The sequence below is a fragment of the Hemiscyllium ocellatum genome, chromosome 9, assembly GCF_020745735.1.
Source record: "Hemiscyllium ocellatum isolate sHemOce1 chromosome 9, sHemOce1.pat.X.cur, whole genome shotgun sequence".
NCBI lineage: Eukaryota > Metazoa > Chordata > Chondrichthyes > Orectolobiformes > Hemiscylliidae > Hemiscyllium > Hemiscyllium ocellatum.
Window position 1 is genome coordinate 50,992,036 of NC_083409.1, and position 12,379 is coordinate 51,004,414.

The following is a 12,379-nucleotide window of genomic DNA, read 5'->3' on the forward strand; positions in this document are numbered from 1 at the left end:
AGGCTTTTCTCCTTTCTTATAACTACCATCCATCACACCCCCTAACTCTTGTAAATCCTTATTGCCTCGATCTGCCACTCCAACCGATCCATGCGATTTGATAGGATTCGCAACCAAAGACACTTCTTGCAGACATAATTATCAGTAACATGGAAACTCTCCCTAAACTCCCACATTCGATAGGAAGAACGTATCACTCTACTAGAGGCCATCCTTGCTCCTTCCCAATCTACAGACCCAAAAAATAACACCGTTTGTTTTGCTCTAAAAACAGTGCTCCAGTTTAACTTAATATTTATGGTTTATATTTTAAAAATTTAAGCAAGAGACAGATCTTAATACAACATATAATCAAGGAAGAACCTACTCAACTCATGATTGTAGACTTACAGCATGGTTACACTTAACAACTATGAACTTATCTGTTCCTGTGCTGTGGGCTCTCCCACGTAGGTTCCTCCGGTCTGTTGTGAATTTTGCTGTTTGTTAATTTTTCCTAGACACACTCTGATGTCCAGAGATACATGAACTCAGATACCAAAGGCAGTAACTGACATAGCTGTGTCAGTTAGCAGTGTAGGTTCCTTTCTTTCTCTCCCTCATTGACCATGTGGTCTCTGCCTTTTGTCTGTCTTTCTCCTTTTAAAAGTGCTGTTGTTTTGATCTTTTTTTCCTTAAAGTTCCAAAACAATGCAACAGCATATAAAACAATAATTGCTGCTCCTGGAATTCAAGGAAATCAGCTCCACTACCTAAAATACCTCAAAAAAAGGAGTAGCTCTTAGAACCACGATTTTTTTTCCCATCCTTCACCATGGATCCTTGTCGTTCTAGATTGCAGTGGTCTTGGGTTTGGAAGGTGTTGTCTGAGGAGCCTTAGTGAACTTCTGCAGTGCACCTTGACGATGGTGCAAAGTACTACAGCTGAGTATTTGTAGTGGATGTGTTGCCAATCAAGCAAGCTGTTTATTTCCTCGTTGCTGTCAAGCCTTTTCAGTGGTGTTTAGCTGCATTCAACTGCCTCGTTTCTTGTAAATGGTGGAAGCCATGGAGGAGTCAAGAGATGAGTTACTTGCCAAAAGATTCCTAGCCTCTGACCTGCTCTTGTAGCCACAATGTTTTTATGGATAGTCCAGTTCAGCTTCTGGTAACCCCCCAGGCATATTGATATTAGGGGATTCAGTGACAGTATCTGTGGCAGTTTTGTTGGAATAGATTGAACATTCCATTGCTTTAAAATAAAAACAGTAGTACTCTCAAAAGATTAAATTTCGCATGGTGAAAATTGTGTTAATTGGGTAGTATTATGGTGATATGTACTGGTAAAGTATGCAACTTGAGTGGAACTTCTTCCAAAGTTATTAGAGTCATAGAGATGTACAGCATAGAAACAGACCCTTTGGTCCAATTTGTCCATGCCAACCAGATGTCCCAACCCAACCTAGTCCCACCTGCCAGCACTCGGCCCATATCCCTTCAAACCCTTTCTATTCATATACCCATCCAGATGCCTTTTAACTGTTGCAATTATACTAGTCTCCACCACTTCCTCTGACAGCTCATTTCATACATGTACCACTCTCTGCATGAAAACATTGCCTCTTTGGTCTCTTTTATATTTTTCCCTCTCAGCCTAAACCTATGCCCTGTAGTTCTGGACACCCCCACCCCAGGGAAAAGACTTGGTCTATTTATCCTATCCATGTCCATCCTGATTTTTATAAACCTCTAAGGTAACCCTCAGCCTCCGACGTTCCAGGGAAAACAGTTCCAGCCTATTCAGTCTCTTCTTATAGCTCAAATCCTCCAACCTTGGCAACATCCTTGTAAATCTTTTCTGATCCCTTCCAAGTTTCACAACATCTTTCCGATAGGAAGGAGACCAGAATTGCATGCAATATTCCAATAGTGGCCTAACCAATGTCCTGTACAGCTGCAACATGACTTCCCAATTCCTGTACTCAATGCTCTGACCAATAAAGAAAAGCATACTAACTACCTTCTTCACTATCCCTATCTACCTGCAACTCCACTTTCAAGGAGCTAGAGACCTGCACTCCAAGGTCTCTTTGTTCAGCAACACTCTTTAGGACCTTACCATTAAGTGTATAAGTCCTGCTAAGACTTGCTTTCCCAAAATGCAGCACTTTACATTTATCTAAATTAAACACTCTCTGCCACTTCTCAGCCCATTGGCCCATCTGATCAAGATCCCATTGTAATCTAAGGTAACCTTCTTCGCTATCCACTACGCCTCCAATTTTGATGTCATCTGCAAACTTACTAACTGTACCTCTTATGCTCGCGTCCAAATCATTTATGTAAGTGACAAAAAGTAGAAGACCCAACCCCAATCCTTGTGGCACTCCACTGGTCACAGGCCTCCAGTCTGAAAAACAACCCTCCACTACCACCTTCTACCTTTGAGCCAGTTCTGTATCCAAATGACTAGTTCTCCCTTTATTCAAGGAGATCTAACCTTGCTCACCAGTCTCCCTATGGGGAACCTTGTTGAATGCTTTACTGAAGCCCATATAGATCACATCTACTACTCTGCCCTCATCATTCCTCTTTGTTACTTCTTTAAAAAACTCAATCAAGTTTGTGAGACATGATTTCCCACACAGAAAGCCATGTTGATTATCTCTAATCAGTCATTGCCTTTCCAAATACATGTACATCCTGTCCCTCATGATTCCCTCCAACAACTTGCCCACCATTGAGGTTAGGCTCACCGGTCTATAGTTCCCTGGCTTGTCCTTACCACCTTTCTTAAGCAATAGCACCACGTTAGCCAACCTCCAGTCTTCCGGTACCTCATCTGTGACTATCGAAGATGCAAATAACTCAATAAGAGGCCCCTAACTTCCTAAAGAGATGTAGGGTATACCTGATCAGGTCTGGGGGATTTATCCACTTTTATGTTCATCAAAACGTCCAGCACTTCCTCCTCTGTAATATGGACGTTTTTCAAGATGTCACCATCTATTTCCCTACATTCTGTATCTTCCATGTCCTTTTCCACAGTAAATGCTAATGCAAAGTTAGTATCTGTCCTTTCTCCTGTGGCTCTACACAAAGGCCGCCTTGCAGATTTTGGAGGGGCCCTATTCTATCCCTAATTACCCTTTTGTCCTAAATGTATTTGTAAAAGCCCTTTGGATTCTCCTTAATTCTATTTGCCAAAGCTATCTCATGCCCCCTTTTTTGCCCTCCTAATATCCCTCTTATGTATACTCCTACACCTTTATACTTGTAGTCTAGTAAGTAGGTTAGCTGTTTTTCAGGATGTCCAAGAGGCTGTGGAGAAGGTAGCACTGACAGGGAATACTTGCAGACACAGATGGGTTCAAGTGTGTATACTTCAACGCAAGGAGTATCAGAAATAAGGTGGGTGAACTTAAGGTGTGGATTGGTACTTAGAACTACGATGTTGTGGCCATCACGGAAACGCGGATAGAAGAGGGACAGGAATGGTTGTTGGAGATTACAGATGTTTCAGTAAGATTAGGGAGGGTGGTAAAAAAAGGAGGGGGTGTGGCGTTGCTAATTAGAAATGGTATAATGGCTGCAGAAAGGCAGTTTGAGGGGGATTTGCCTTTCGATGTAGTATGGGCTGAAGTCAGAAATAGGAAAGGAGCAGTCACCTTGTTGGCCCCCCAATAGCAGCAGAGATGTAGAGAAACAGATTGGGAAACAGGTTTTGGAAAGGTGCAGAAGCCACAGAGTAGTAGTCATGGGCAATTTCAACTTCCCAAATATTGATTGGAAGCTCTTTAGATCAAATAGATTGGACGGGGCGGTGTTTGTGCAGTGTGTCCAGGAAGGTTTTCTAACTCAGTATGTAGATTGTCTGACCAGAGGGGAGGCCATGTTGGATTTGGTACTCAGTAATGAACCAGACAAGTGATGGACTTGTTAGTGGGTGAGTATTTTGGTGATGGTGACCACAATTCTGTGACTTTCACCTTGGTTATGGAGAGAGAGAGAGAGGTGTGGGCAAAAGGGTAGGTTTTACAATTGGGGGAAGGGTAAATATGATGCTGCAAGGCAGGATCTGAGGAGCATAAGTTGGGAGCATAGGCTGTCAGGGAAGGATGTCATTGGAATGTGGAACTTTTTCAAGGAACAGATACGACGTGTCCTTGATATGTATGTACCTGTCAGGCAGGAAAGAGATGGTCGTGTGAGGGAACCTTGGTGGACGAGGGAGATTGAATGTCTAGTAAAGAGGAAGAAGGAGGCTTACATAAGGCTGAGGAAACAAGGTTCAGACAGAGCATTGGAGGGATACAGGATAGCCAGGAGGGAGCTGAAGAAAGGGATTAAGAGAGCTAAGAGAGGGCATGAAAAATCTTTGGCAAGCAGGATCAGGGATAACCCCAAGGCCTTTTATGCATATGTGAGAAACATGAGAATGATGAGAATGAGGGTAGGTCCGATCAAGGACAGTAGTGGGAGACTGTGTATTGAATTAGAAGAGATAGGAGAGGTCTTGAATGAGTACTTTTCTTCAGTATTTACAAATGAGAGGGACCGTATTGTTGAAGAGGAGAGTATGAAATGTACTGGTAAGCTAGAGGAGATATTGTTAGGAAGGAAGATGTGTTGGGCATTTTGAAAAACTTGAGGATCGACAAGTCCCCCAGGCCTGACGGGATATATCCTAGGATTATGCGGGAAGCAAGAGAGGAAATTGCAGAGTCGTTGGCAATGATCTTCACGGTCAACAGGGGTGGTATCAGGGGACTGGAGAGTGGCGAATGTTGTGCCCCTGTTCAAAAACGGGAATAGGGATAACCCCGGGAATTACAGGCCAGTTAGTCTTACTTCGGTGGTAGGCAAAGTAATGGAAAGGGTACTGAGGGATAGGATTTATGAGTATCTGGAAAGACACTGCTTGATTAGGGACAGCCAGCACGGATTTGTGAGGGGTAGGTCTTGCCGTACAAGTCTTATTGAATTCTTTGAGGAGGTGACCAAGCATGTGGATGAGGGTGGGGCAGTGGATGTAGTGTACATGGATTTTAGTAAGGCATTTGATAAGATTCCCCATAGTAGGCTTATGCGGAAAGTCATGAGGCATGGGATAGTGGGAAATTTGGCCAGTTCGATAGAGAACTGGCTAACCGGTCGAAGTCAGAGAGTGGTGGTAGATGGTAAATATTCAGCCTGGAGCCCAGTGACAAGTGGAGTTCCGCAGGGATCAGTTTTGGAAGGACAAATAAGAATGCGGAATACAGGGTTAACGGTAGGGTTCTTAGTAAGGTGGAGGAGCAGAGGGATCTTGGGGTCTATGTTCATAGCTCTTTGAAAGTTGCCACTCAGGTGGATAGAGCTTGTAAGAAGGCCTATGGTGTATTAGTGTTCATTAGCAGAGGGATTGAATTCAAGAGTCATGAGGTGATGTTGCAGCTGTACAGGACCTTGGTAAGGCCACATTTGGAGTACTGAGTGTAGTTCTGGTCGCCTCACTTTAGGAAAGATGTGGAAGCTTTGGAGAGGGTGCAGAGGAGATTGACCAGGATGTTGCCTGGAATGGAGAATAGGTCATACGAGGATAGGTTGAGAGTGCTGGCCTTTTCTCATTGGAATGACAAAGGATGAGGGGTGACTTGATAGAGGTTTATAAGATGATCAGGGGAATAGATAGAGTAGACAGTCAGAGACTTTTTCCCCGGGTGCAAGAGAGTGTTACAAGGGGACATAAATTTAAGGTGAAGGGTAGAAGATATAAGGGGAATGTCAGGGGTAGGTTCTTTACCCAGAGAGTGGTGGGGGCAAGAAATGTGCTGCCTGTGGGAGTGGCAGAGTCAGAATCATTGGTGACCTTTAAGCAGCAATTGGATAGGTACATGGATAGGTGCTTAAGCTAGGACAAATGTTCGGCACAACATTGTGGGCCGAAGGGCCTGTTCTGTACTGTATTGTTCTATGTTAAGGATTCACTCGATTAATGGAGTGCGCCTCCTGGGACTGGAAAGATAGAAATAGAAGTTTCCTTAGTTACAGTTGTTCGTCTTCTCAGCTGTTCTATAGGATTTACAGATCAGGGGAATATAAAGAAAAGTGGGCATGAAAAGAAAGATTTGTCATACTTTGTTGTTAATTCATGAGATGTTTGCATCACAAGGCCAGCATTTATTGTTGGACAGCATTCTATGTAATTTCCGAGGGTATTTAAGAGCTGACCAATGTGCTATAGGTTTTCAGTGACAATTCATACAAATGACAGATTTCCTTCCCTTGGTGATATCAAAGTACCAGGTCAGATTTTACTGCCATCAACACTTTCATTACTGATAGAGTCATAGAGATGTACAGCACAGAAACATACCCTTCGCTCCAACTTGTCCATGCCAGACCACATATCCTAAATTAATCTGGTCCCATTTGCCAGCACTTGGCCCATATCCCTCGAAACCATATACCCATCCAGATGCCTCTTAAATGGTGTAATTGTACCAGCTTCTCCAACTTCCTCTGGCAGCACATTCTGTACACACACTACCTTCTGCGTGAAAAAATTGCGACTTCTGCCCTGTAGATGGCAGCCAGCAGGCAAGTTATTCACTGTGCAGTTCCCAATCTCTGATTTGCTCTTGTACCCACAGTACTTATACAACTGGTCCAGTTCAACTTCTGGTCAATGGTGATCCCCAGGATGTTGATATGAATTCAGGGATAGTAAATCCATTAACCCATTAGCAGAGTTGGTTCTTTTTTTGTTGTTGGACATCCCTCACAAGGCTGGAGTATGACTTATTTGTCTTAGTGTAGCTGCATATGGGCACAGATTGTTTTCTGTGGCTGCTACCATTTCAAACAAAAAAATATACATTTTTCTCTTATCCACAGTTCTTACCTTAGTTGGTGGAAGGACATTAGCGAAACAGCTAGACCTAGGTCACTGCACTGAGTAGCTCTCACAGTAACTTCCTGGGACTGAGACCCTTGACCTCCCACAACCTTCTCTCTTTGTGCTGGAAATTACTGACTTATGCTTATATACAAAGAATGACTGAGTAACAGGAACTGAAAACTGAAAAAAAAACTCTATGGGATAAAAACAAAGACAAAAATGCCCTTCCACTTATTTATATGGAAACTTGTTAGAACACTTTGAATTTGGACTCACCAGCAACAGTGAGTTTGCCATTCAGCTCTGCTGTTCCTAGACCAGAGCGGGCATACTGCATGGGGGGCAAGAGCTTGCCATCTTCATCTTCAACTTCAACTTCAAAACTGATACTCTTGATTAGACATGGAGTGCTGACGGGTGAACTGTGGGGACTATTGCGGCCATGAACGAAAATGACACACAGTACACCATTTAAGACAGCCAAACAAAGATACATAGTGCAGGAAGGAAAAAGCAAAGCAATACTAGACATTTAATTAACTGAATGCATGATTGAATTGATTTGAACTCCTGTCTAGGCCTCTGGGTATTTTTTTAATTCACAGGATAAGTCCAGCATTTATTGCCCATCTATAATTGCCCAAAGGGCAGTTAACAGTCTATTATGGGTCTGGAAGTAAGGATGGCAGTTTCCTTTCTTAAAGGACATTAGTGAACCAGATGGGTTTTTCCTGACAACTGACAATGGATTTATGGTCATCATAAGTCTCTTAATTCCAGAATTTTATGGAATTCAAATTCTGCCGTCTGCTTTAGAGAAATTTGTACCTACGTTTCCAGAACATTACCTGGGTCTCTGGATTAACAGTTTAGCGATTAATATTATTAGGTCATCATCTCACGTTGAGGATTGGTTGTCCGATGACGTACCACTTATGCTATTATCCTCTCTGACTATGAATGTTCACCCAAGACTGAAAAGGAACATTAATTTTCATTTTTTTTCCCCCTAAACTTTGACTATCTAGCTGAAGCTACTTCGAAGTCTGACATTCTCCTTGTGCTTGATACCAACATTTTTATCAGTCACCTAAATTTTATCATAAATATAAAGGACCATGGAGTTGCAGGTATGTGAATATGTTTAATTATGAAATGAATGAAAACAAAATTACTGATTTAATATTCTAATTGAGAAAAATAAAAATATTTTGCTTAAAGTGTTTTAGTAGCTCTTCAGATGAAATATTATAATTTGGTTTTGATTTCAAAAGCTATTTTGGTTATATATGTAAATAATGTTTGCCCTGAAGATAGTGGATGTTTAGTTCAATTCCGAAATCCAAGCAATTGCATGCTGTACTTTAAAGGTAAATAATATCAATGTTGTTGGTTACAATGTATCTTTTGGAATCCTGTGGATAGCTATTTTAATTTGTTGTCACAACTTTGCATTTTTTAAACAATAGTGTTTCTTTATTATTATTATTATTGCATATTGCAATTGATATTTTGTTGAAACAGGTTTTCGTTGTTTAAATACCTGGATCAACCTATTATTTTGATAGAGATGATGCTTCGTTCAACAGCTCATCATCAATGAGTTTTAAGTTTGGTTTTCAAGGACATGAATATTCTTGCTTGCTTTATGTTAAACTTTTGAATGGCTTCAAAGTCCATCTCAAATATCTTTAGATTTATGCCCATGCTGCAGTATTGAATGACTGTTTATTCTAGCAGATAATTCCACCTGTACCCAAAGGTGACAAAAGTGTCATTATAATGTTCATGAAAACTAGGAAGTACTATTGATGGACTATTCCTCTCCTAGTACTTCAACTCTCTCCTTATACTCAGTATGACAGGAGCATAGGTAACTCAGAGTCATAGCGATGTACAGCATGGAAACAGACCCTTTGGGTCCATGCCGACCAGGTATCCCAACCCAATCTAGTCCCACCTGCCAGCACCTGGCCCATATCCCACCAAACCCTTCCTATTCATATATCCATCCAGATGCCTTTTAAATGTTGCAATTGTACTAGCCTCCACCACTTCCTCTGACAGCTCATTCCATACACGTACCACCCTCTGCGTAAAAAAAGTTGCCCCTTAGGTCTCTTTTATATCTTTCCCCCCCTCACTTATTCCCTCTAGCCCTGGACTCCAGGGAAAAGACTTTGTCTATTTATCCTATCCATGCCCCTCATGATTTTGTAAATCTCTATGAGGCCACCCCTCAGCCTCTGACGCTCTAAGGAAAGCAGCCACATCTTAGTCAACCTCTCCCTTTACCTCACATCCTCCAACCCTCGCAACATCCTTGTAAATCTTTTCTGAGCCCTTTCAAGTTTCATAACAACTTTCCAATGGGAAGGAGACCAAAATTGCGCACACTATTCCAGCAATGGCCTAACCAGTGTTCTGTACAGTCGCAACATGACCTCCCACCTCCTGTACTGAGCTGAATAGCTTCAATTGTGTAGAAATGAAGGGATAGGTTCTCTGATGACAGCTTAACTATCTAAGTGTTAGCCAAATAGGACACAGAACAAATAAGAAATTAGTAAACAATGCAATTGTACGGTTATACTTTTATAATTACAGGTGTCGGTTTCCCAATTTTCGTCATTCCATGGGTCGTTCTACAGGAATTGGATTCCTTAAAAAATGGAAGGCTGTCCGGAGGTGTGAATCGTAAAGCCATACCTGCTGTACAGTTCATTTATTCCTGCTTTAAAAGTCGACATCCGCATGTATGGGGGCAGTCTATGCAACAGGCAGCTCAAAAGTTCTGTAAGTTAATAGAGTGCCGTCATTTCTGGAGATCCTTTAAACCAGAGTGTATATGCTTTGACAACTCGTGGTCATCAACAAATAAGTATGAGATAGAGGTCTAATATTAGAATGCAGTTTACTGAATGACAAATGCAGTTAAATAGCTACATTTTAAAACTCTTTACGCGTGTCTTACTCTCAATTTTGTTGTTTTCTTCTTGCTTTATCATCATCATCCTATTTCAGTGCCACTGGATCTTTGTTGGACCTCAGCGTCATTTTATAAATAGTGTATTTGAACTTTTAATTTGTTTTGTCAATTTTCTTCCTCTTTTATTTGTCTTCAGAGCACATGGAGTACTGTTGGTGTATGGGTCTATGGGCATCACCGTATTCTGATACCTTGTCCAAAGGGCATTCTCAATGTTTGAGCCATGATGGTGTATGTTGTCAGATTGCAACTGTGGGGGAGAAAAGAAGTCAGGCTTAAGTGTATCTTTACCTGACACTTATTTCCATTCAAGCACTCTCAGCAGGGATCATTGGATAATGAACAGGAAAGGGCGTAATCAGAAACAGTGTGATCAACAATATGTGAATTTTTTAAATTATGAATTTGAATTTTTGATGTGAAGATTACCAAAGTTAGTAATCGCATATACTTCAAATTATCTTACAGTAATTACTGAACAATTGATGCAACAGCTGTGTACAAGATTAACCTGACTTCATGTTAAGTCAATCATGAAGGGCAGATTTTGATTTCCTATTTTAAAAGAAAGTCCTACATCATCTGTCAAGGGAAAATATTTTGCTCAAGTTTCTTTAATACCCTATAGCTCTTAACATTTTAATTCTACCATTTACAAGGCAGAGATCAAGAGTGTAATGTAATATTCTCCACTTGTCTGTAATTACTACTCCAGTTAACACTGAGGAAGCTCAGCACCATTCAGGGCGAAGCAGCCTGCTTGATCGGCACCCTGTCCGCCATTTAAGCACCTCCCTACACCAATGGCACAATACACCTGTACTGTGTACAGTCTCCATGATTTCCTACAGCAAGGCTTCTTCATCTGCCCTTCGACACCCACAACTCTACTGTTACAAAAAGAATGGCAGTAGATGACTGGGGACCTATCCGTTATAGGTTTCCATCTAAGTTGTATGCCATCCTTATGTTTTAAAAAAAAATGCTGTGGGATGACCTGATTATTCTGATGGAAAGTTAATAAATGTTCCTATAAGCAATGAAAATCCCGTGGCGATATTCTTTAAAAGGCAAGGGCATGTGATTGATTAGAATTTAGAATTTATTGTCATGTGTTCTGAAGTATAGGAATACATGAGTATAGTGAAAGTGGTCAAAAGTTGCCATTCTCTGGCACCATCTTGGTTACAATCCTCTGACGGCCGCAACAGCAATGGCCTACTCACACTCCAATGCCAAGTTGTCACATCCTCTACTTGCCAAATGGAGCCTGGGAGGCTACTGCCTCCCATCCTGCTGTAACCATATTCTCACGGGTAATTAAAGAAGGGCAATGAATCTTCCCCTTCCATGGACAGCATATTCCCATTCAGAACTTAAAAAAAGAATGTTCCTTTACTATTGTGGGGTCAAAATCCTGGAACTCCCTTCCTAATTCACTTCATAATATGGATAGCAGTGATTCAAGAAAACAATTCATTATGATCTTCTCAGGAGAATTTAGAAATGGGTGGTAAATATTGATCTCGCTAGTGATTCGCACATTCTGTGAATTAATTTTAAAAAAAGAAATGCAATTGTTATTGTTTGAGTAACACTTGAATATAACCAGAAACAGTAATTGAGATAAGGTTCAGATTTAGCTATATTTTCTTTTACTTGATTTATTTTATTACCAGTGTGGTTTTAAAATTAACTTGAGCAAGTCTTTCATAAGGTATTGACTTAATGAGAAATGTTTTGCTTGTCTTGTATGTCTATGACAGAACAAAAGGGAGTTGAAAGTAGCCACATATGGTTGCATTTTATGACAGTTACTATAGGTGGCATAAATTTGCTAGAAATTTCAGCAGTCCAAGAAACTGCAAATTGTATGGAAGCTCTTAAATTCAAATTATCCATGCTGTATTTTATTTTTCTATTTCCTTCAATTTATTTTAACAAGGATAGCAGTGTCTACATTTCCAGAAGTAATTACTTGGTTATGACGTACTTCAGGATGTTTTGAGAATGTGAATGTAAGGTTCTCTTGTCTTTCTCACTGACAGCCAAACATTTTAACCAGATTGCTAGTAGATTCCCAGTGTTGTTACTTCTGGCAAGTCAGAAGATATGTTTTGTCTTCCTTTTTTCTTCTTTGTTGCATTTCCATCATCTGAGAAACAGCTTCTGCAATAATACAGTCATCGGTATTATTGAGAATTGTCAGTCTGGATTGTGATAGAATGGTCTTAAGCCCACAACCTTCTGAATAGGGCAAATGTGCAACTGTTAAGCCAAAGGGGAGATAAGAGAGAAGGATTGGGTAGGGAATGAATGCAATTGATTAGCTGGAGTACTTTACTGAAAGGAGCCTACTAATCTCCTAAGCTCCCAATCCTACTTCCTGCAGCCCCCAGTAGACTGCAGAGGTTCAAGAAGGCAGATCACCATCAGCTTCTGAGGGCAGCTTTTCAGGATGGTAATAATGATTGGCCTAACCAGCACTGTCCGCATCCTGGGACATAAATTTTGTAAAAAGTGGGTGT

At 41.0% G+C, this 12,379-nt stretch overlaps 1 protein-coding gene across 4 annotated transcripts in view; it reads left to right on the forward strand.

Moving 5' to 3' along the window:
• Positions 1–12,379, forward strand: part of swt1 (SWT1 RNA endoribonuclease homolog) — a 140,556-nt gene that overhangs the window by 57,843 nt on the left and 70,334 nt on the right. For all 4 annotated transcript variants that reach the window (XM_060829746.1, XM_060829749.1, XM_060829748.1 and 1 more), the window contains 2 exons: positions 7,891–7,992; positions 9,470–9,658. In XM_060829746.1, coding sequence (XP_060685729.1) covers positions 7,891–7,992; positions 9,470–9,658 — 291 coding nt within the window. The remainder of the gene's footprint in view (positions 1–7,890; positions 7,993–9,469; positions 9,659–12,379) is intronic.